Source organism: Dufourea novaeangliae, unplaced genomic scaffold, assembly GCF_001272555.1.
Source record: "Dufourea novaeangliae isolate 0120121106 unplaced genomic scaffold, ASM127255v1 scaffold28, whole genome shotgun sequence".
Taxonomy (NCBI): Eukaryota; Metazoa; Arthropoda; class Insecta; order Hymenoptera; family Halictidae; genus Dufourea; species Dufourea novaeangliae.
In genome coordinates, this window is record NW_015373917.1 from 643561 (window position 1) to 666697 (window position 23137).

The 23137-nt window shown below is 33.1% G+C and overlaps 8 protein-coding genes across 8 annotated transcripts; 4 read left to right on the plus strand and 4 right to left on the minus strand.

Annotated features, from left to right (window-relative positions):
- Positions 1 to 706: 706 nt before the first annotated feature.
- Positions 707 to 1516, minus strand: LOC107194309 (U1 small nuclear ribonucleoprotein A). The gene is made up of 2 exons (XM_015583913.1): positions 1280 to 1516; positions 707 to 1208 (listed from the first exon to the last, which is right to left on the minus strand). The coding sequence occupies exons 1-2, from the start codon at positions 1514 to 1516 to the stop codon at positions 750 to 752; spliced, it is 696 nt and encodes a 231-aa protein (XP_015439399.1). The 3' UTR covers positions 707 to 749.
- Positions 1517 to 2212: 696 nt separating this feature from the next.
- On the plus strand, positions 2213 to 3084 carry LOC107194313. The gene is made up of 3 exons (XM_015583916.1): positions 2213 to 2343; positions 2426 to 2630; positions 2881 to 3084. Exons 1-3 carry the CDS (start codon positions 2213 to 2215, stop codon positions 3070 to 3072), a joined length of 528 nt encoding a protein of 175 aa, XP_015439402.1. The 3' UTR covers positions 3073 to 3084.
- Positions 3085 to 3173: 89 nt separating this feature from the next.
- LOC107194314 (28S ribosomal protein S18c, mitochondrial) lies at positions 3174 to 3866 on the minus strand. The gene is made up of 3 exons (XM_015583917.1): positions 3656 to 3866; positions 3381 to 3588; positions 3174 to 3309 (listed from the first exon to the last, which is right to left on the minus strand). Exons 1-3 carry the CDS (start codon positions 3791 to 3793, stop codon positions 3218 to 3220), a joined length of 438 nt encoding a protein of 145 aa, XP_015439403.1. The 5' UTR covers positions 3794 to 3866; the 3' UTR covers positions 3174 to 3217.
- A 374-nt stretch (positions 3867 to 4240) lies between these two features.
- On the plus strand, positions 4241 to 6986 carry LOC107194288 (pre-mRNA-splicing factor SLU7). Its single transcript, XM_015583890.1, has 5 exons — positions 4241 to 4565; positions 4887 to 5158; positions 5239 to 5562; positions 5663 to 5960; positions 6228 to 6986. Exons 1-5 carry the CDS (start codon positions 4338 to 4340, stop codon positions 6825 to 6827), a joined length of 1722 nt encoding a protein of 573 aa, XP_015439376.1. The 5' UTR covers positions 4241 to 4337; the 3' UTR covers positions 6828 to 6986.
- A 988-nt stretch (positions 6987 to 7974) lies between these two features.
- LOC107194347 (cytosol aminopeptidase-like) lies at positions 7975 to 16305 on the plus strand. The gene is made up of 8 exons (XM_015583961.1): positions 7975 to 8103; positions 9059 to 9174; positions 13983 to 14146; positions 14257 to 14431; positions 14504 to 14828; positions 14893 to 15161; positions 15276 to 15454; positions 15538 to 16305. Exons 1-8 carry the CDS (start codon positions 8020 to 8022, stop codon positions 15762 to 15764), a joined length of 1539 nt encoding a protein of 512 aa, XP_015439447.1. The 5' UTR covers positions 7975 to 8019; the 3' UTR covers positions 15765 to 16305.
- LOC107194346 (E3 ubiquitin-protein ligase RFWD2-like) lies at positions 9846 to 12101 on the plus strand. Its single transcript, XM_015583960.1, has one exon. The coding sequence runs from the start codon at positions 10004 to 10006 to the stop codon at positions 11984 to 11986; it is 1983 nt and encodes a 660-aa protein (XP_015439446.1). The 5' UTR covers positions 9846 to 10003; the 3' UTR covers positions 11987 to 12101.
- Positions 16306 to 17031: 726 nt separating the features above from the next.
- On the minus strand, positions 17032 to 20478 carry LOC107194349 (mediator of RNA polymerase II transcription subunit 28-like). Its single transcript, XM_015583962.1, has 5 exons — positions 20450 to 20478; positions 20100 to 20172; positions 19645 to 19999; positions 19413 to 19585; positions 17032 to 17604 (listed from the first exon to the last, which is right to left on the minus strand). The coding sequence occupies exons 2-5, from the start codon at positions 20157 to 20159 to the stop codon at positions 17386 to 17388; spliced, it is 807 nt and encodes a 268-aa protein (XP_015439448.1). The 5' UTR covers positions 20160 to 20172; positions 20450 to 20478; the 3' UTR covers positions 17032 to 17385.
- Positions 20479 to 20806: 328 nt separating this feature from the next.
- LOC107194231 lies at positions 20807 to 22580 on the minus strand. Its single transcript, XM_015583822.1, has 4 exons — positions 22255 to 22580; positions 21742 to 22083; positions 21480 to 21680; positions 20807 to 21326 (listed from the first exon to the last, which is right to left on the minus strand). The coding sequence occupies exons 1-4, from the start codon at positions 22578 to 22580 to the stop codon at positions 20807 to 20809; spliced, it is 1389 nt and encodes a 462-aa protein (XP_015439308.1).
- Positions 22581 to 23137: the final 557 nt, after the last annotated feature.

Genomic DNA, 23137 nt, shown 5'->3' on the forward strand with positions numbered 1-23137 from the left:
GTAATAGCAGACATATTGAATTAATTTCACATTTTCACTTTTGACCAATAACATTTAGAAGAGAGTTTACTTGTCGTTAGGAGATTTCTTTTTTGTATAAAATAATGAATAACGAACATCTAAAAAATAACTGTTAATAATTCAATTGTTTCTTCATGAAAGGTTAATGAAATGTATGTTTAAGTAAGAATCGAACATTCTTTTCATTTATGAATTGTTACCATGCATTTAATCGTCATATAATGAATGATTTGTAGTATGTTTCAATACTTTTATATTAATATGCAGAAAATACAAAGAATGTGTAAATATTTTAACTATATAGTGTTAATGCAATGTAATAAATAAACATTTTTTAAGATGGTATCTCTTTATATCTTATACGAATGATAAAATATCATTATAAATTTCCATTTTACAATAGAATCTTTTGTACTTTTTATATCTAATTCTTATATAATCAAGTAAAAAATAGACTCATGCAATTGATGTATGTCTGAAAAATGTTATGTATCTTTTAATTCCTATTTACAGTGTGTACTTTTGCGAGTATGTGTACATTACATAAAATTTTGTACATATATTGTTCTTGAATGTAATGGTGTATGCTTCAGATTTATGTTCCTGAATCTTCATTCAAGATTAATTACTCTTGACTGTATTTGCATACATTTCTAAATAGATCTGTTACAACACACACGCGTTTCTTCATTCCTTGATAACATTTTCATATTAACTATGAAATTAATTTATTTCTTTGCAAAAGATATCTTCATTGCATGAGAAGGTGTGATTTTGAATCCTTGAAGAGCATCTTTTGCAGCTCCTGACTGTACTTCATTCTCAAATTCAACAAATGCAATATCATGTCTATTTGGTACTAAGCGTACTTCTTTGAAACCAGGAAACTGATTAAAGAGCATGGACAACATCATTTCACTAGTTTCATCTGGCAGATTTGTAAGAAATAGAATTTGATTTGGTGGTTGTTCTGGTACAGCAGTATTGATTAAACCTGGGTGTTGGGGTACACCAGCATGATAACCAATTTGTTGAGAGTGTTTTGCCTGTTCCTTAGCTCTCTTCTTAGCACGTTTGGCTTCTTCATCTGCAGCAGGAACAACACGCTTTGGTTTCTTAGGTCGTTCTGCGTACGTGCCTTTCATTTTTGCAATTATATCACTATCAGTCTTTGCATACTGTATCCTCTAAAATACAAGCAATCATACTAATGATATCCATTGTTATTTTAATAAATTAATATTCTATTAATACATACCATGGGTTTGTCATAAAATGGAAATCCTTGCATTGATCTCAAGGCATTTGTAGCACTAGCAATTTCTTTAAAAATGACGAATGCTTGCCCACGCATTTTTAATGTTTTTAATGCTACAATATCTAATATTTGGCCAAATTGAGAAAAAATTGCGTACAAAGATTTTTTGAGTTCATCTTTTTTTATTTTCTCATTTAGGTTATTAATATAGATAGTATTATTCGGTCTAATATCCATTGTCACTAAAACCACAGAAATAATTTTATATAAAATATAGTGTATAATGATCAAGAAAAAAAGTTCTATTATTGTCAAATTAGTAGGAGGAGTATAATAGTGTGAAACTAACGGAACAAATTACAAATGCAATAGAAAAATCGAGTGTGTAATATTTACAGGATAATTAATAATACTTTTTGTGTACTACAACAATTATGGTCAATCGGCGTCACTAGTGTTTAGAGGTTAACGTACACCTGAGTTGACCTGAGTACAACAACGAACCACTGGATGTGCAGTTTCTGTTAGATGAGAACCTGATGTTAAATCTTTAAAATTAATTATGCATATTTGTTCCATTTATTCTGAAGTTCAAGTTGTTAGTAATACATCATCGACGTTACTTGAGTACATATGAATAGTTACTAAATATATGCTATAATTTTACGTTTTTTAATATATATAATGTTATATAAAAATTGAGTATACATAGAAAGAGGACATAATAGATCATGGAAATGCCAGGAAATGCCTTACTCATAACAGAGGATATAATATAAAATATAAACATATTATTTCGTTTTTAAAAAATTCATTTGAATTAAGAAATTTTAATGTAAAACTTAATATAAAATATAAATTTTTAATATAAACACATAATTTATTTGAATAGAATAAACATTTTATTTATTAACCTTGTATTATTTCAGAAATATGAGCGCCAAACCGTACAGAAACAGTAAGGGTGTAAATAAACCGTTTCATTCTCCGTTTAATACCCCTCGAAATAAAAATACTGAAAGTAATACAAATACTCCAAAATCGAATACATCTGAATCATCATTGTAAGTAACAATATTGAGTATTATATTCATAAAATTCTTTGTAACAACATACATTTCTTTTCGTTCTATGGTTATGGAACAGGAGGGTTTCTTTGTCAAAAAGATCGCTTTTTCAAACGCCTCCTGTTAAAAAATTACGGTTAAGTGATGAAAAATCTGAAAAACTACCAGACATTGAGCAAAATAAACAATTATGTCGCGACGATTTAGAATCATTAAAGAAGAGAATACAAGAAAAGCAGAAAACTATTAACAATTTAAAAACAACATTGTTATATAAGAAAAAGGTAAAACAAAGGTTAAAGATTGGCAGACTTCAGACGTGTTGCAAATATCTATTTTCATAAACAATTTTACAAAAATTGGAATCATTGAAATTTATTAAATTAGAAACAAAATTAAACACTTGCGTAATCATTGCAAAAGGTGCAGTCTCATTGAATGTATATTCTAAAGGCATAAAAGTATCAATTTAAGTATTACATATAAATTGCATTTTGATTAATCAGTAATTAAGTAAGATGTATCTGTTTAAAGAACAAAGCTGAAGACCTAGAAAGTGCCATAAACAAGTGGACAGAAGTTTGCCAAACTGCTATTGAAGATTACCAGAATGATTTGGAAGAAAGGAAACAACAATCAGTGACAATAACACAAATCTTATCTTCACTTGGTATAGATCCTGATATAGTTCATTTTTCCATTGACGATGATGCATTCTGCTATTAATTACCTCAGACATTGAAGAGAAGAAAATCGTTTCAGATATATTACAACATTACTAAATTTATTTATATTCATATAGTTTTCAATAAAATCACTAAGCAGATATGAAAGAATTAAAGTTACAACTTTATTATTAGGTATTTTACATTTAATAAGGATGTGGTTTAAATGGGAAAGCTGGATTAAATAGCTTTGGATCATTAACATACTTTGGTTCTTTTGTCATATATCCCATTAAGCCTGGAATAACATAAAATTAAGACTAAATGAACAATTAAAACACATATAATGAGAAATAACATAATGTATACCAGCATTTTGTGCTTTCACAATTTCTTCTTCTACCCTTTTTTGTTTACGATCGCATAGTCCAGTTATGTGTTTACCATAAATTCTGCCTGTATAACTGCTTTGAAATTGAGATAATAGACGTGCATTCTTATAATCTGGTTCTATTTTTAATTTACACAAAATACATAGTCTTTTCTCTTTTTTGTACGGATTTTCAGAAAGTGTTGGCTGTGAACCAATTATGTAAAATTAATATAATTAATTTATAATAATAGTGTTTCAAACGAATTATTACCAAGTCTGAATTGGTTGTGAGGTTCGTTGTTTCTTCATATGAAATACATGCTTCGGTACTTTTACTGCGACAGAAAAATCTCGGAAATCTGTTGGTGACATTTCTTACAGTATGTGCATTAACAAATGCAGAAATCATTTTACGTTATTAAAAAACCGCGTAGATAAAAGCTTGCGTAGCAAACACAACAGAATCATAGGCAATATATCTTTGGTAGATGGGTCATTTTAATGTCGTTTTACAGATACGCCTGTCGGTAGCTCAATACAGTTTATCTACCAGTATTAAGATTTTGCCACAGATGACGCTATAAGCCAGTGTCGTTAGAGACCGTTTAATCAGATTAGAGGGACTCTAGATCACTCTAGATGTCGTAGATATGTTACTTTATCCTAGATTATTTGTATTTAATTGATTTTACAGTCTTAAAGTTTAAGATACAGAAATTGAGTTTTAATAATTGCAAACGTAAAGTCGCAAGTGATTTCCACAGATGCCATGGGCCCCATGAAAAGATCGCATAATACAATTTCACTTTTGTAAACTTCCCTTAATCATGTTTTGTTATCTTCGTAGGTTAAATTAGTAACCAATACATGGTCTTTCATGAAATGTCAACTAGAAAAACTGGCATAAAAATTAAGTTTAAACATTTTTATAATTGATAAACTGTACGATAAAAATGGCTAACACATTAGCCAACGTACCTGTTTCACAAATTATCCAGAATACAAGTAATTTTGAGGATGAGCCAAGAAAAAAGAGTAGAGAGGACTGGCGAAAGGCAAAAGAATTAGAAGAGGCAAGGAAAGCTGGTACAGCACCAGCTGCAGTAGATGAAGAGGGAAAAGATATTAATCCACATATTCCACAATATATCAGTGCTACACCATGGTATTTTGGAGCACAGGTATTCAGTTGTTCTATTAACAGTTTTATATTTTTCTGCAGACCTTAATACAATATTACCTTGCTATAGCCAGACCATTTGGGACTAGTAATAAGATTATATAGAAGAGTGATTACATTTCGAAGATTCTTTTAATGGCTGTTAACTAATTCTTCCTTTTTTGCCTATTAGTCATTCGTCATTATAATATATCTTCAGTCCATAGTCTTCGTTAAACAATCTAAGGATACTAACATATATTTGATTCATCATGAATATTGTCCATATATTTTTGAAATCAAAACACAGGAACAATAAACTCATACATAGAAATATTTTTAGGGTCCTACTTTGAAACATCAAAGACCACAACCTGAGAAACAGAAACAGTTCAGTGGTATAGATGAATGGTATAAGCGTGGTGTAGATACATCTAAAGTAATAACAAAATTTCGTAAAGGAGCCTGTGAGAACTGTGGTGCCATGACCCACAAAAGAAAGGAGTGCATGGAACGTCCACGTAAAATAGGAGCACAATTTACAAATGCAAACATTGCGCCAGATGAATTCAGTCAGCCTGAATTATCCATGGATTATGATGGTAAAAGAGATAGGTAATATGAATATTTTTTTTTTATATTAACATGAATTTTAGTTTTTATATGTAATAACTATATTTATTTATTTATCATAGGTGGGCTGGTTATGATCCTTCAGAACACAGGGCTATTGTTGAAGAGTACCAAAAGATCGAGGAAGCCAAAAGGCAAATGCGTGCGGACAAGTTAAATGCAGAAGAGAATGATGAACAGGATTCAGATAAAGATGAAGACAAATATGTAGATGAAGTTGATATGCCAGGCACGAAAGTAGATTCCAAACAACGTATTACTGTTAGAAATTTGAGAATTAGAGAAGACACAGCAAAATATCTGAGAAATTTGGATCCAAACTCTGCGTATTATGATCCTAAAACAAGATCTATGCGTGACAATCCTTATGCAGGCACAGAGAGAGAGTATGCATCTCATATGCATACTCGTTGCATAAATTTTATGACATTTTTAAACATTTCTCCTAATGAAAGAATTATCTACATCGCAATTATTTCATTTCAGAGTGGATTACAAAGGCGAGAACTTCGCACGCTTTTCTGGAGATACACAATGTCATGCAAATGCTCAATTGTTTGCGTGGGAGGCCCATGAAAGAGGTGTTGACGTTCATTTACTTGCTGAACCTACGAAGTTGGAATTGCTTAAGCAGGAATATGATAAGAAGCGTGACGAATTGAAGGACAAAGCTCGTGACAGTATAATTAATACATATGGTGGTGAAGAGCACCTTGATGCTCTGCCATCTTCTCTGTTATTAGCACAAACAGAACAGTATGTAGAATATTCTAGATATGGAAAGGTATGTAAATGTACTAATGTAAATAACAGGAAATACGGTCGTTCGAAATGATGTAGTATGATTGTAAAGTAGACCTTAAACAAACGGGTCTTGTTTATTAATTTCCATAGGACGCGAAAAGCGTGTATATTATTTTGTTTTAGCTTCTCCAGAAGATAATGTTGTTAAATAATTATAATTCTTCTGCTATTTTATGACCTCGCTATGTCTCGTTCGCCAACAGTACACTCTAGTCTAAATATCTTTATAATCTGTGTAAATTTACAGATCATCAAAGGACAGGATAGACAGGTGATTCGTTCGAAGTATGAAGAAGATGTGTTCCCAAATAATCATACATCCGTTTGGGGATCTTATTGGCATGGTGGTAAATGGGGATACAAATGTTGTTATTCATTTATCAAGAACTCCTACTGTACAGGTGAAGCAGGTAAAAGGATATCGGAAGCAACGATCATAGAAAGTAAAAATATCACGGAAGAAGAAACTTTGGATAATGAAAAAGAAGATTCTCCTGATGAAAAATCATCGAGCAGTGATAGTTCGTCCGACGAAGAAGAAAGGAAATCAAAAATAATAAAGCAATCGAAATCATCGAAGAGAAAAGATAAAAAGCGAAAACAGAAGGAAAAGCGCAGAAATAGAGAGAAAAAGTCTAAGAAAGATGAGCAAGATAAGTTGCAACAAGCATTACAAAAAGAAGAGGAAACTCAGAAAAAAGCAGAAAGACTATTGGGGATAGACGAAAGAAAGCGTCCTTATAATAGTATGTATGAGATACAGGAACCAACAGCAGAGGAAATCGAAGCCTTCCAAATGAAGCGGCAACGCGAAGATGATCCTATGGCGGAGTTTCTCAACAAATAACTAACTATAATGGAATAATTTAAAATAAACGTTCAATGTATATTAAGCATTATGATTGTATATACGTTATCCAAGTAAAACATATCAAGTTATTTAAGTTTAATTAGCAGTTCATGGATATCTATGTATGTACACAAAATTTACAAAACAAGAACACACACGAAGAATCCTAAGTTATTAATGGAACATTATTCTATAAGTTTCAAAGAATTAGGAAAATATAATTATTTACCCAAAATACGTTGGAAAAGTTATAAGAAGATGGTGAAATATGCATAGAACAACAAAGTCGAAATTGTTGACTTTAAATAATTATAACATCTAAACAAATGCATGAAATGTAAAACTATGAATGCTATTTTCTAGGTAAAAGTTTTTGCATTTTTATCATATGTCAGAAAGTAGTGATTAACAGCTACATAAAGCAATATACATAATATGTATTAATGTAGGTATCTACAAAATAGCCTTCGAATTCTTGCATTTCATGCATTTATTTAGAAGTTATAATTATTTAAAGTTAACAACTTCCACTTTGTTGCTCTATTCACTTTCATCTTCATCCGTTTTTTTTATAACTTTTTTAAATTTAACCATTTTCTACTATCCCCCTTTATTTCCATTGTTGATTGTTTAAAATTTTATTAAAAATTACTCAACTTTACATTCCTCTTATTTTATATCATTAATTGTTTACTGTATACTATAAATGCATAAATATGTACAATCTGACAAAGAAAAAAAGAGTACAAAACTATATTTCTTAATAGAATATAAATCGAAATTAATGTTTATTGACCTATACTCGGTTCATATATAAGATACTGAAACATAAATGGAAATGTAAACTATTACTATTGATGTACGTAGATTAATGATTTTTCCCACGCCCGTGTGTGTAATTGTTCCAAGTATGTAATCCTGATGTTATGCTGATTTTATCGGTTCAAATATGAAGTCGGTTTGTAATTCTTGAAAATTCTCACCAGATGGCAATGCAAAAATAAATAAATCGTGGTACTAGAGTCGCGGATCTACAACATTCGTGACCAAGTTGTATAGATATCGTATTTTTTTAGGGACACACATGCGCACGGTCTACTGTACATACATACACGTAACGTCACAGTCGTACGTACTATATAGATATACGCTATATATATATCCCACCTAATGCTCTCTTGAACAAATTATGGCATTGTCTCTTATCAGGGGTAAGGGTCTACAGTACGGATATTCGCAGTTACGTTTCTTCTCCTGTGTCTCGACCATGAAGGTAATTAAACAAAATATTATTCGTTCGACTTCTCGAAAATTAATTTCTTTGTGTTTCTTAATCGAAAAAACATTTCATTTTTCCTTCACGCAACGAATCAGCGGGACGAGAATTTTCGTCTTAGTCTCTCGCGAAAATTGTCGGAAGGGAAAGGGGACGGGACGCTTTATCGTGATGTGCAAATTTCGAATAAATTCTTACGACTGATATCAATAATGCTCTGTAGTTTTGTTCCTTCATGTAGTATTTCTGAAAAAAACCATGTAACCGTTCTCGGGAGGCTATAGTTCGAATATGTACATTGTAACATACTGAACATTTCATCTAGCATAGGTTATTTAATAAATATTTTACAACTGATAGTTAATATTTTTCACCCGGAAGCCTGTTAACAGGATTTTTTATGTCAGTGTATACCGACAAGAAACCTATTAACTTTCCTTCACATAAGTGTTGAAAAAGAAATTGTTACATTATGATACTCAGGCTGCTTTATTGGTTCACGAGTATAATTTACCTTTGGAAATGAAACCCTTGGTTATTAATTGTTAATTCTAAAAAAGCCTATTAAATATACCTGAGTAGGTAAAATGTTAATTGCAAAGAATCTAATAGTAGCTTTTCCATATCAATTGGCGAATTACAATCATGAATCAGTAAGACAACAGGAATAACATAGTATAACAATTTCTTTTTCAATTTGTAGTTGTATTAACAGGCTTCGAACTGTAACAGATTGAATGCATTGCTTATGGAACTTTGTCAAACTGTAGATATTATAGAATTTGGTTTTAATAATGATATAACTACTAGAATGAGTTACTTTAATATAACGTATCATCACAATGTAGATAAAATGGAACGTTAAAACAATATGTCTCATGATCTATGTGCAATGCGTTAAGAAAAGTTGTGCGTGTTAGATATTTATTCTGGATGTTTTATTTCTTAACAGAAAGGTTTGGTACTGGGTGTATATGAATCAGAAGATGAGAGCAAGGTCTCATTGACTCCCACAGCAGCCAAATATGATGAACTAGTTAATGGAAAACTACAAAAGAATATCTTGTTGTAAGTCCTATGTAATCTGTTTTTATACCTTATAACATATCTTGTATAGTAATCATGTCTTTTGCATTATCTGTTCGTGTGAAACATTACCTTTTTTTTTTTCATACAATGTGTGACACCAAAACATAGATGGGTCTGCACATTCAGGTACAAGTATCATATAGTGAATGATAAACTGTATGTTTCTCATGTCAAGTAGAATATCTTATTAACTCAGGAGATAAACCAATTGTACACAACTAACACGACATGAAATTATCTGATAAGCTTAAATTGTAGTACAAAGTACAGTTTCATACATGTTATTTTTGTACTTTGAGTTTCTTGATTATGTGAATTAACATTAATGATATTTAAATGTTTTATTGATAGTTTCAGCCTGAAACAATTGTCATAATGCTGCCTGAGCTTTACATTTAATATTCAGAATTGCTTTTCCTTTGTTTTGTTTTTAAAAAAAACTTCATAAAATCTTTAGTTTTGTTCACTAAACTTTTGAATTCGAGCGAAAATTGTGTCCCATGGTGAGCTCACTGGCATTATTTTCATTGTTTCAGGAGTGACTAGACTGAGAGATGGTATTATACACATGATATGAAGCAAAAACTCGCTGCACAGAAGGAGTTGCCAGATCGCATATTTTGTTATATACATAAAAAAAAGAAAAACGTTTAAAAGTGTATTATTCAGAACGTAATTTCTCTACATTGATTTTTAGTTGGTAGAATACTATTATTAGGAGGTAGAGAGAAGCTTTGAGTAATATGAAATTGGAGAAAGTTCTTTAGAATTTACACGTGTATCAAAGGATATTATTTAGTTAAAGATAATGTCAGCTATCAGTGATAGCAACTTGGGGAATGATAATGCTGCTGGAAGTAGCGGGGGAACAGGTGAATGTAGTAGTAGAACAAGTAAACCACATTATTCGACGAATGTTCTCCATAGGATTAGCGGTGCACTTGAAGATAAAAATAACGATTATCTGTGTCCTATTTGTTTTGAGGTAATCGACGAAGCTCATATCACACGTTGCGGTCATACATTTTGTTATCGTTGTATAGTTAAATCATTGGAAGCGAATGGCCACTGTCCGAAATGTAGTTACACGTTAACGCAACAAGATATTTTCCCAAACTTTTTGTTACACGAACTAATATCAAAATATAAGACTATCCCTCTGTACGATGGATTAAAAGATATTGTGACTGCAGAAAGCGCTAATTTAACATTACCGGATGTAAATGTAATGTTGGAGGTATTAACGCAAAGAAAACATTTGCTTGAAGCAGAAACATGCGCGGCGCAAAACAAATTGCTGCATGAATTTTTGAAGCACTTATTGCAACAAAAGGAGGAACAAAAGAATCAATTACAAAAGGAGATAGTATTAATTAAAAGAGATATGGAGGAAGTCGAGAATATCTTAAGGAATGTTCAAAGTAAGTGTCCTAGAATCGAAGACTTGAAGAAATCAAGTGAAAACGACACAGCTCAGGTGTCAGCTATTAGAAGAGAGATGATTGGACTTATAGATATAATAGATTCAAATATGGTCAAGCCAAATGAAAAGGCGATTACGGCAGTAAACGAGACGTTTTCTAATCCTATGGGAAGTCAGAAGCAAAGTGAATACACGGCTGGTTCGACTTTGGCTGTACGTAGAAAAAGAATGCATGCTCATTTCGATGATTTTGTGCAATGTTACTTTGACTCCCGTGCTAAAGAGCTGCTTCTTGGGCATAAACCTCAAGCGCAGAACGATGTATGGCATGGCACGAATTCAGGATTGGATGTTTTCAGAGAAAATCTTGTTAAATTTTCCAAATACAACACGTTACGTTCATTGGCCACTTTGAACTATTCATCAGACATCTTCAATAATTCGACTATTGTCTCGAGTATAGAATTCGATAAAGACAATGAATTCTTCGCGATAGCTGGCGTTACAAAACGTATAAAAGTATTCGATTACAGCGCTGTAATTAGGGACACAGTGGACATTCATTATCCTGGCGTGGAAATGGTTTCTAGCTCTAAAATATCGTGTGTCTCGTGGAATTCTTTCCACAAGGGAATGTTAGCATCGTCCGATTACGAAGGAACTGTGACAGTTTGGGACGCTACAACGGGTCAGAGAACTAAAACATTTCAAGAACATGAAAAGAGATGCTGGTCCGTTGATTTCAATGATGTCGATACTAGACTCATAGCATCGGGTTCGGACGACGCGAGAGTTAAATTATGGTCCTTGAATCATGATCATTCTGTCGCCTCCTTAGAAGCAAAAGCTAATGTATGCTGTGTAAAGTTTAATCCACGTAGTTCGTGTCATTTGGCATTCGGATCGGCGGATCATTGTGTCCATTATTACGATCTACGTAATATGAAGGAAGCATTGTGCATATTCAAAGGCCACCGTAAAGCTGTTTCGTATGTTAAATTTATTAACAAAGAGGAGATAGTATCTGCGAGCACCGATTCGCAATTGAAAATGTGGAACATCAATAATCCGCATTGTTTACGATCATTCCTTGGCCATGTGAACGAGAAGAATTTCGTTGGTCTTGCCACTGACGGTGATTACGTGGCGTGTGGATCCGAGAATAATGCACTATATGTATATTACAAAGGACTTACCAAGCAATTATTCTCTTATAAATTCGACGCTGTTCGAAGTATATTAGAGATGCAAGAAAGAAGAGAAGAGGATCTGAATGAATTTGTGTCTGCAGTTTGTTGGAGACAAATGTCTAATGTTGTGGTAGCTGCAAATTCCCAAGGAATTATTAAAATATTGGAACTGGTTTGAAGATGATTAAAGAATTAATGTGTATATTATGAAATTCATTCGATTCAATTACTCGGGCATATAATAACAACGGGAAGCGAATATTTATTCTAAATGTTGTAGTAATTTGTTATGAGCCGAAAATTAAAAGAATAGTGTCTAATACCTGAAAAAAAATTGTAAATTATTAGACACTGATTTAATTGAGAAAATACTCAAAGTGTTAAGCAGCACAAATAATATCTTCTAATTATACTTCTATTAAAATTATGGGTACCGTTACTTATTATACGTTTAGTAAAGTATTTTTCGATTTAGATATACTTTATCAATAGACTGAATTTGAACGATATACGATACATATGCTCGTATCGATGATACATACGTGTCACTGATAATTGATGGTGTGAAACATGGCCTTTTATAATTCTATGTTGATTTAGTTACAATTAGTATACCAGACTATCGATGTACTCGCACATTAACACTTAGCACAATTCAAGTGTAATAAAACAGTCTTATTATAGAAGTTTTATGTTAGTTTCATGTGATCTTTATCATTGCATACTATCTGTGTGTTAGTACACATATTGGCCATAGTTTTCATTGTATGTTAATAGTTATCCATTTAGAATAAATCATATAAATTGATTAGTATTCTATTGTATAGAGAAATTTGTTGCCAGTATGTTAACTTGTAAATTCAAAGCACAATACAAAATTTTATTATCACAGGTAATCTATATTGTAAAAAATATTTTTGTGACACATGTGATGATATTGATAAAAGAGATAACACTTTAATAACATTGTTTCATGTATTCAAAATTCTGACTCGTGAACACAATTTTAATTGTACAATGTGATCTTTATAGTAAATGTCTTGCCAAGGTAGCCTAATAGATTAAAATCAAGATAGTGGAAACATAAAAGTTAATTCTACAAACAAATCAATGTGTATTCAATTCAATTTGTGCCAAGAATATCACCTCAGCTAAGGAATAGTGAATGTGCTTGGATTACATTGAGTTCCTACTATCAGCGTTAAAATCACTGTCGTAAATAATTAAAATCACTGTATACTGGCATCAGAGCTAAGGAGAGATCGAATTTGTAATGAGAAATAGTAACAAATTTTTTGTTCCTAAATTAGAGTACTTATAAATAAATACCTTAATATTACTTAACAGTAGTTGTCTGAAAAAAATAATAGGAATTAATATTGATGATTCATGAAGAGAGTGAGAATGTACATTTACTATTTTCTATTTAAATGTTCTTTTACTTAGCTCTGATCGGTATATTTTAAGCAAACAGTTTTCAGGACTTATTGTCTGAAAATATCAATATGTCAATTTTTCATTCTTTCTTTACTATTTACACTATAATATTTAAGCAAATAACAGTGTTACAAGATGATGAAACCCCATGACAAATTTACATACTTACATCTGTATACATATAAAGAAAGGAATCGAATTTTTGGTATAATACAAAATAGTTTTACATTGTGTATTATAATTCACAGATAATTCTTTATTGTTACAAGACTTTTATTAACTAATAGGTATACTGGAAATAATTGTGGCGCCTATCTTCAATTTACCGCTAGTGCAAATCAATTGTCTCCATTATATAGGTCAAAGAACACAATGAGAATATTGTGAATTACTATGTAGTTATACTTGTGAAGAAAATAACTGTAATTATAATTAATAATTAACGAAACGATCAGAATAATTGTTAGAGAAATAATTAGAATAATTTTAAAGAAATTTATTCTAGGATGTATGTAAATGATAGTATATTTTTAGATTATATTTTAAAATGCGAATGCTATAGCATACATTATGAATGATACCTAGAATTATTGCAATAAATAAATTTGTGAATTTGTGTCTCAGCACGGTTTTTTAACAAAATCTTTAATTGCACAGAAACTCAACCTTACCTTAGTAATGTATATTTTAATCTTTCGAAAATATTAAATAATGAATTGATGCTTGTGCCACTACAGAGCAGGTCCGAAAATTCCCAAAGGTTCTGTTAGAGTATTTTGGGGTTTGGATGAAAAGGAATATGTGGGAGTTGCAGTAGTTGGTCTTGGAAAAAAGAACCTTGGCATTAACCAACTCGAGGAAGTACACGAAGGAAAAGAAAACATACGTACAGCTGCAGCAGGTAGACACTCGCTTTTTATAAAAATAGATTTTTCGTTTTTGTGTTCTTATTATTTCAACAGCATTGCAAGTAATTGAATTATCAGTCAGCATTAAATATTTAAATTATAGCTGGTTGTCGGGCACTGGACGCTGTTGCAATTAAGGACATAACATTGGAGACATTGGGGGATGCAGAAGCTGCAGCTGAAGGAGCTGCTCTATCGATTTGGTTTTATCAAGGTCTTAAAAACAAAGAAAAGCAGAAAGTATTTCCAAAAATATCATTGTATGGTCAAGAAGGAGAGTAAGTAGTATACATGTTTGTTTTATCTATCATATTGTGTGTGATCGTTTAAAAAATTGATATCATTTTAAGGGAACAATGGCGAGTTGGAAGTATCAAAGCCAGTGCACAGAACTGGGCACGCCAATTGGCAGATACTCCAGCGAATCTAATGACCCCCACCATATTTTCGCAAGAAATTTGCTCAGTTCTTACAAAATTGGGAATCATCGTCAAAGTTCACGATAAAGAATGGGCAGAACAGAAGAAAATGGGTTCTTTCCTTAGCGTTTCTCATGGTAGCTGTGAACCACCGAAGTTTGTTGAGATTCACTATAAAGGTGCTGATGATAATTCTCAACCGATTGTCTTTGTCGGAAAGGGTGTTACATTTGATGCTGGCGGTATCAGTCTCAAGGTAAGTTATTACCTAGCAAAATTCCTTGCCTGGGTCATTGTATAAATAATAATAATAATTTTAGCCTCCAGCTGACATGGACGAAATGCGTGCAGACATGACTGGGGCGGCGTGTGTAGTTGCTGCGATTCGAGCTGCAGCTGAACTGAAGCTGAAAGTGAACATGATCGGTTTAATTCCACTTACGGAGAATTTGCCTTCCGGTACTGCAACGAAACCAGGAGATCTTGTGGTCGCAATGAATGGGAAAAGTATCATTGTAGATAATACAGATGCAGAAGGCAGACTGATTCTTGCTGACGCGCTTTGCTATGCTCACGAATTTGATCCAAGGTAGTTGTTTTATGGATTCACAGAAATATAGCCGATTTACTCACTCGACAAACATAAATAACTAAACAATCCGGTAAATTAAGAGACATTATGGTACATGTAAATATATTACAGATTTATCTTGGATATTGCAACACTAACTGGTGCAATGAGAATCAGTTTGGGAGGAGCTGCAACTGGAGTCTTCACAAATGACGGTACACTCTATGAGAAATTAAGAGATGCTGGTACTCTAACTGGAGATCGAGTGTGGAGATTTCCTCTTTGGCAATATTTCACAGATGAAATGACAAGTAATATGATAATTCAATTGCTTATAAATTTCCTGACATTTTAGAATTGATAGCTTACGCATGTAACTTGGTTTTATTTGCAGAGAAAATTAAATCAGCAGATATAAATAATGTCGCGAAAACCAAAGGCGGTGGCTCGTGCACAGCGGCCGCTTTCTTGCGAGAATTTGTTGAAAACAATACACCATGGTTGCATTTGGATATTGCAGGAGTGATGGGTCCTGCACCCGATGAGGTAGCTTACATTCCAGCTGGAATGGCAGGTCGCCCAACCCGTACGCTTATTCAGTTCATACAGACATTTTGTTAAAGTATACAACTGACTTAAGTCGTATGGTGCTAATTGTATGGTTTATTTTTATATATACGTATGCATATGTGTATACACACATGTATATATGTATATATATATAATATCATCTGTTTCTTTTTCTATATACATATGTATAAAAATACGTATACGTTTTATATATACGCTGCCCACCTCCCTTCTTATTACATTCCTACCGTATTCACGTATGTCGTATGTGTAAACGGACCACAATTGAATATGAAAATTATAATGAATCAAATTAAATCTGAATGTAGGCAAAAATTGAACCAAATGTTCCGTCAGTCACAAAATATGTAGTCGTTACGTTTGTGTACAGATTGCATTTTCTTACAGTACGACAGCAATATTTGGTACAAATGTAATGAATTCATATCCTTCTTTGTACAGTGATTTTGTTCATATTATGTAAACAGTTAAATTCGATGAACAGTGATCAATTACCAGTGTCACTGAACATTGGTAACCGTAGTATACAAAAAAAAAAAGGAAATAAAGTGTCATACAGTAGTACCAGGAATACATGTGTACAATACTATGCAGAGGATATACTAAATTTGTATAACAAAAAATGAGTTGACAGACACTCGTGGGAGGTATGTCGTTATTTGGGCAATTTATATTTTATTTGCGTCATATCCGAAATACATCAGACGATACTCATCAAGATTGTGTAAACATTACACACGACTTGTAAAAGTACTAACAATTATTTGAACTTAATATAATAAAATACAAGAATCATTGTATGGAAAACTGTGCCTCTAATTCTATGTACACGTGAAAGTTCATTACTTTTATTTCACACTACACAATCTTGTTATGTACAATGCTTGCTGCTACCCTTCTTTAAAAAAAATCTTATCAGACATTCTGTTTTACGGGTGCATCATATTTTTCATAGTCTTCCGAGTTACTACCTTATGGAGACTAATGGCCAAAGTATACTTACATTAATGATTGCGCAAGACATAAACCCATAAAAGTTTTACAACAAAGACTAAATGGTACTATATTCTAGCTATTTTATATCGAAACAATTCAATGAAACTGGTGGTACCGCGTAATTCACATCGTTCCTCAACGACAACAAAAAAAAGCTCTCATTCTTCAGAACAACTAACGGTACGCATACCTATTTTTATCACACATGTTCTCGCATGCCTGTCACAAAATTATTGCAACACAATCTTAAATCTAAACGAAGTATTTTAATGCTTCCTGTGTTAGATGGCACCGACGTTGGACATCTCTGAACCAAGTGGAGTTTTCATTTTCTCGATGCCTTCATTCGAACTCCCTAGCATATAAATAAAAATGAACTACATTGTTTCTAGGGGCAGAGTCTACGGTCACAAACGGTGTGTTTCACAACATAAATTAATCACTGTAAAGATGTTCATGTACACGACGGTGGAGGCTGCTGCTGTGGAGAGGGAAGGGGCGCTGCCGCAGCAGCTGCGACTGCGGCAGCAGCAGCATACGACGACGGGTCTGAAGTATCGAGGAGTGGTGGTGGCGGAGGCAGACTTCCTCCTGCGCTTCGTCCTTTTCCTCGGCCTCTTCCTCGACCCCGACCCCGGCCCCTCCCCCTTCCGCGTCAACTCCGCCTTTCTGGCATTCCTATGTTGCTCGTTGTCTTCTCCAGGAAGGCTAACGGGCCTTGAAGAGCGCTACTTCCCACACCTCCAACGGGAAATCCAGCTCTCGCCCCAGCTACGCCTACACCACCTTGCGCCATGAACATTCCCTGTTGTCCGACTGAGACTCCGACTCCTTGAAGACCGGATGTAGGAGGAGCACCGGAACCTTGCTGCACCTGCAACGTTACAGCAAATATTCACTGAGAATGATGTTACCGTTGCATTACAGTTTCTACGATTCGTCAAATGTTCTACGTAAATTATAAAAAATCTATACTGAATGAAAAATAAGGATTAAGGACTTGAACCAATCCTGACATTGTCCTCGGTCCTGAAGAGCTCTGGAGTATCGTAAATGGACATATTTAGGTATAGAGATTCCAGAGGTGAAATAAAATTGCTGATCCGATTGTTACAAGCCATCAAGGTAGCCAGGAACAGTAATTAGGCGAGGGAAATGAAAGAAAGCACAATGTTGTTTTTTACCATGAACAGAGATTTATTCTGCAAACGTCTACTTGTATGTAAAGACAACACAAGTGAAATGGCATATGTTTTTCTCTTGCAGTTATTGGTCTTAATGAAACAGCTGCAATGTTCAATATGATTTTTAGACATTCGTGTCAGAAAGTCTGACTTGTAGCTATTATGATTTATTGTGAATATGATTGCAGTACGATATTCTGAATATAAAGGTGTTCATTCGAGGGGACTTTCATATCGATACAATACACATGCTTACATGTTTACATGCAAATGGTATTTGTCGTTAAAAACAGAAAAGCTTACAAGTACTGAGAAATATCTTGTTTCTTTAACAATTTTTTAATACGCAATGTGAAAACATGTACTATATAAAAAAATATAAAAGCGAAGTGAAAATATGCGTATATATAAATATTAGTGGATATGTGTGCACATATGCAGGCGTATACATCTTTTCTTGTGAAGTCACATTAGATTACAAGTTTTACTCTTTGTTCCTATGTTATGATTTATCAATAATAAGGATCGTTTGGTTCACTGTTGATTTTAAGTAGACTGATGTATGCTTATTTATTCATTTATTATTGCTGTTACCAGATTTATTATAGCAGTTTTTGGCTAAACATTTGTACACACTGTAGTTTCAATAGTTTTGGCACCATTTCATAATACGTTTATGCAAGTACATGTATGTATATGTATTGTTACTTTCTTCTTTCTATAAATTGATTTCCTGCTTTTATAATTTTATGTATCGCAAATACTAATAGAAGCACTTTAATTTCTTTCTTTTACATGTTATAATTCTGTGGGTAGGAGTTCTGTAAGGCACTGATTATATGCAACACTAGTATACATTGCTTTTTGTGCAATACGATTGAAAAATTTTATATTCTGAATAGTAACTACTTTAAGAGAAAAAGGAGCAAAAATAGTTTTTATGATTCTGATGAATATTTTGAATCACAAAAGATTCCTTAACAATTTAATCCATCTATGTACATATTGTACATTCACGCTCGCATGCACACACGCAGACACATACAATCATTCAACAGTGGTATTCACTTTCAGATAGTAACAAATAATATAAAAAGCCTAATAACAATAAATATACCATTTCTAGATAGAAGTCAATCTGATGATTGAATGCATTATATAGCAAGTATAAATAATCTTTTGATACAAATAACTGTATGATGCAACAATACTTTGTATAAATGAATTTTCAATAATTCACATCATGATTAAATCTTAGTTTCCAACTAAAGCAAGGTGAACGTTAAAGAATAATAATCCAAAATGTTACTTTTTACTTACAACCACCATGACAAAATAAACTTTCTGTGAATGTACAGTTTAATCTACCACGCAGTTTTAAAACTTTCTTTTTTATGTAATATTAAAGAAAAACAAAAGAGTATTTCCAACAGTAATTTTAAACAGCTGCCTGAGTATAGAAGTCTCAGCATTTCTTGTAATGGTATTATTTAAATACCTGTTGCTGATGAAGCTGTTGTTGCTGCATTTGATGTTGCATTTGATGTTGCAACTGTTGTTGCTGCTGGAGTTGTTGTTGATGTAGTATCTGTTGCTGCTGTTGCATTGTTGCATTTCCTCCTCCATTTGTGGTCTGTTGACTTTGTCCACTTTGAGTACCATTTGGCAAACCTATAGCATTAAAAAATTAATGAACTCTCTTACATTTCATAATTTCTACCGATTCTTACCATTAGGTGCTGGACCTTGGGCTGGCGACTTTGCCCAACCTTGCAGATCTGCTAACAGATTTTGCCATACTGCAATCTTATCGTAGTGTCTTTTTATAAGATCTTCTTTACGTGCTAACTCTACTCTAAGATCATTAATATCTTCCTTCACTACTAGCTCTGGCTTTAATGCAGATAATAGAAATCTTTTTTGCAAAAAGAAGGCCTCCATTTGTCTTGCCAAGTCTATAAACCTTAATGTGACTTGTTCAACTTCGCTACGAGCTTCCTCCTTATCCACAGTCAAACCACCAGACACTCCAATCCCATTGCTTCCTAACCCCTCGTCCTTTGTTGTTAATATACTCAGACATTGCTGTAAGTAATATTTGTTTTTAACGCATGATATTGTAATAGACACGGTATAGATAATATAAATGATTAAAGAATGAATGAAAATATTTTGTAGAATATACCTGAAATGCTTCCTCGAATTCGTCTATAAGGTTACCATTACCATTAGTGGGTGTCGCCATTATACTTGCGGTGCTTATATATAAAGATATATTTTCAATTGCATGTAATTTAATTTCGCGGTAAATTCGTTATAAACATTTTAAATGGTATTAGGCAGTTTGTAGTTGGTATACACGTTTGTTCATGCGATAAGACAAGAAAACCTTATAATTAAATGAAACGTCTCGCACAATCACTGATAAATACATTGGGCACAATAATTGAACCTTTAACATTTGGTACGTTAACATAAACGATACATCATCGAGGTTAAATTAATATGCATTCATTTTTGGAGTGCAATACTTACTTTTCACATGCTATATCTACACATTGATCACCTATAAATATGTGCGCTTTGTATAGCTACAGTTCATTGTTTAAGTAACGACGGGTTAATGATGATTATTCATACTAAAACCTAAATCAATTAAAAATAGATTACGTTTGTTTATTATTTGTATTTTCACGTTTCTCTGTGTTAAGTTTAAGAAGTAATTGACAGTGATCTCTAAGTATGAAATTTTGTTAATTATACGCAATGTTCCCTTATTAAACGTACTATCGTTATTATTTACACGCGTATCGCAATTATATATTACACAGGACTTTAAATATTTTACAGTCATTATGAAGAATCGTTTGTGCAACGTTATATAATTAAGGTTTAGTCAAAATCCATTAGATCAAATTCTATTAGATCTGGCACATCAGGCTGTGGAGGTTGTCTAAACCATGGATCGTCCAAGTCCCATAAATCAGGATGTAGATCCTCTCTACCTGATGGAGGTCCACAGTGTGGACAAGGTGGATAACGTTGAACGTCAAAGAACTTCTCTAATTCGTCTGGATCAAATGACTTATGTTTATAAGCCTGTGCTTGTTGTGGAATTGGAGATGCATAAGCTTTAACCCTAGATGGAACTGGCATGGCTGTGCCCGTTTCATCGTCTTCTGCCCAAGATATATCTTTATCTACGTAAAGTTCCTCGTGGAAGGGAACATCCATCTGTAACTCATCCGCGACTCCAGCTGCTACTCTTTCAAATTCTTCGTCTAATCTTTTTTCTGCTTCTCTTGCTTCCAAGTTTTCTTTAGCTTTCCGTAGGAACTCCCGAGCTGCTATGACGTCTGGATGATCCCTTCCATATTCAGGTTTAAGAAAATCGCTTTCTATGTCCGGGACTCTACGTGTCATCAATAGACATAATGATCGTCACGGTTCATGGAATGAGACAATAAGGAATATTAGTTTCTAACTAACATCATTCGGATAATCATAAGAAACTTCTTTTTGATTATAAATCAGAACTATTTCGAAATCTTATTCTAAGCTTTACCTAATTATTTGTCTACGAGGAGGAGAAGGAGGTGAATCTAGGAAAGAAGAAAATTCAGGTGGAGTTTCATCTGCAATGTTAACAGCGTTACCACCAACATTTGCTACAGCCATGACAAAATCTCGTCTGGCTTGTTGTAAATCTTCTAGCTTGTTTCTTACTGCTGCAGCTTCTACAGCATCTTGCTCATCAAGAGACTCACTGTGAAAGTTGGAAAGATTTTATATATAATTGCAAATGCAACAAAATATTAAGGATTCACCTGATCACTTGTATAGAGCGATTCGCTATCTGTGATGTCGCTTTTGTTTCAGCATCTGCAGGCTGTGGTAGACTGATGATGGTAGTAACATTTTCGTTCATTGTGCCAGGTGGTATTACAATATTCCTGATAGGTCCTTCACCGATTGTATCAGCCGTAATTACATCAGCATTCATCATTTTAGCTAATTCAGTAGTCTTTCTCTGTAAAGTTACTTCAGGGGTTCTTGTTTGTGGTCTTGGAATTCCGCCTTTTCTAGCAGTGCTGGGTCCAGCTCTAGGAACAGATGTAGCTGGCACACGAACAGATTTTGCTGTTTGTGTCATTCTTTCTCTACCCACTCTAATTAAAAATGATTCTTACAATGGTAACAGGGACTTTATATTACAGTTACATTTCTATTAATGTAATAGCACAAAAAATACAAGAAAAGTTAGAAGACTGCTCGAATACTGTTTGTTCGTCTAACAAGCCTTGTAAGTGTTTGTTTAAATCAGACTCGACTACTGTCACGACCTGGCGTCGCCTCCTATTGGAGCTGCTGTTCTTTTTGGTATTCGATCACCGCCGGTTGCCATTTGTTTTTTCTGCTCATATTCTTGCTTAAACTTTTCCGCTTGTTTTACTCTAGCCAACATTGCTTTGGTCATTCCTGGTTTGTGAAAATCTACTTTCTTCGGCTCAGGTCTGTCTATTCTTCTGCGTGGCCTAAGTGCATCGGCTTGGGATTTCAATGTATGTTCTTTCTGTTCAATTTCTCGTATCCGTGCGACAGTCCTTGCTTCACGGAGTTGTTGTGTTCTTGTTAGGCCTGTTCCGGCCCGTGGATTTCGACTCATTTTTCTTTCGCAGAATCAAGGGAAGAATTTAATTAGAAGCGAGTTTTTTAAGAATTAATTAAGAGACTTAGTTGTAAGCAATTAAAGAAGCAGCAAACAAATCAAACTAAAAAGAAATTTTATTATATCTTAAAAATGTGAATATGTATACAGAAAGATAGTATGTATATGTATAAGAAGATAAAATTACAGTTTTCATATAATGAGGAGAATGTGAATGTTTAAGCAAATTCTTTTATAGAAAAATTTATAAAGGCTGAAACTAAAAAGCTGTTATCATTAGACAGAAGAAAAGTAGAGAAGTTTTAACATGTTCCATTAAAGATTTTGTCTGTTTTTTCTAAATGCATAAACATCCACACTTGAGTAATCGTATTGAAACAGTAATATTAGTATACAAAAATGATTAATAAGTAGAATTAAAGTTTATATATATATATATATATGTAATACATAATAACCTATTTAAATATTACTTTTTGTTGATAATCGTTTATTTCGCTAATATTTCATGAGTAATTTTGTCAGGTCTTCATGTTGCAAGTATTTTGTGAAAT

Excerpts from the sequence above, each read along its gene's own strand:
- LOC107194314 (XM_015583917.1), bottom strand. The coding sequence starts at position 3,793 with ATGATTTCTGCATTTGTTAATGCACATACTGTAAGAAATGTCACCAAC. Across the intron at positions 3,589-3,655 it reads TCACAACCAATTCAGACTTG|CCAACACTTTCTGAAAATCC; the intron begins GTAATAATTCGT and ends ATTGGTTCACAG. Across the intron at positions 3,310-3,380 it reads TGTGAAAGCACAAAATGCTG|GCTTAATGGGATATATGACA; the intron begins GTATACATTATG and ends ATGTTATTCCAG.
- LOC107194349 (XM_015583962.1), bottom strand. The coding sequence starts at position 20,159 with ATGGCGACACCCACTAATGGTAATGGTAACCTTATAGACGAATTCGAG. Across the intron at positions 19,586-19,644 it reads CCAAGGTCCAGCACCTAATG|GTTTGCCAAATGGTACTCAA; the intron begins GTAAGAATCGGT and ends TTAATGCTATAG. Across the intron at positions 17,605-19,412 it reads AACAGCTTCATCAGCAACAG|GTGCAGCAAGGTTCCGGTGC; the intron begins GTATTTAAATAA and ends GTAACGTTGCAG.
- LOC107194288 (XM_015583890.1), top strand. The coding sequence starts at position 4,338 with ATGGCTAACACATTAGCCAACGTACCTGTTTCACAAATTATCCAGAAT. Across the intron at positions 5,159-5,238 it reads TATGATGGTAAAAGAGATAG|GTGGGCTGGTTATGATCCTT; the intron begins GTAATATGAATA and ends TATTTATCATAG. Across the intron at positions 5,563-5,662 it reads TATGCAGGCACAGAGAGAGA|AGTGGATTACAAAGGCGAGA; the intron begins GTATGCATCTCA and ends ATTTCATTTCAG.
- LOC107194347 (XM_015583961.1), top strand. The coding sequence starts at position 8,020 with ATGGCATTGTCTCTTATCAGGGGTAAGGGTCTACAGTACGGATATTCG. Across the intron at positions 14,829-14,892 it reads CTGGCGGTATCAGTCTCAAG|CCTCCAGCTGACATGGACGA; the intron begins GTAAGTTATTAC and ends TAATAATTTTAG. Across the intron at positions 15,162-15,275 it reads GCTCACGAATTTGATCCAAG|ATTTATCTTGGATATTGCAA; the intron begins GTAGTTGTTTTA and ends AATATATTACAG.
- LOC107194309 (XM_015583913.1), bottom strand. The coding sequence starts at position 1,516 with ATGGATATTAGACCGAATAATACTATCTATATTAATAACCTAAATGAG. Across the intron at positions 1,209-1,279 it reads CATTTTATGACAAACCCATG|AGGATACAGTATGCAAAGAC; the intron begins GTATGTATTAAT and ends CTTGTATTTTAG.
- LOC107194346 (XM_015583960.1), top strand. The coding sequence starts at position 10,004 with ATGTCAGCTATCAGTGATAGCAACTTGGGGAATGATAATGCTGCTGGA.
- LOC107194231 (XM_015583822.1), bottom strand. The coding sequence starts at position 22,580 with ATGAGTCGAAATCCACGGGCCGGAACAGGCCTAACAAGAACACAACAA. Across the intron at positions 22,084-22,254 it reads ATAGGAGGCGACGCCAGGTC|AGTGGGTAGAGAAAGAATGA; the intron begins GTGACAGTAGTC and ends ATTTTTAATTAG. Across the intron at positions 21,681-21,741 it reads CGCTCTATACAAGTGATCAG|TGAGTCTCTTGATGAGCAAG; the intron begins GTGAATCCTTAA and ends CAACTTTCACAG.
- LOC107194313 (XM_015583916.1), top strand. The coding sequence starts at position 2,213 with ATGAGCGCCAAACCGTACAGAAACAGTAAGGGTGTAAATAAACCGTTT. Across the intron at positions 2,344-2,425 it reads AATACATCTGAATCATCATT|GAGGGTTTCTTTGTCAAAAA; the intron begins GTAAGTAACAAT and ends GTTATGGAACAG. Across the intron at positions 2,631-2,880 it reads CATTGTTATATAAGAAAAAG|AACAAAGCTGAAGACCTAGA; the intron begins GTAAAACAAAGG and ends ATCTGTTTAAAG.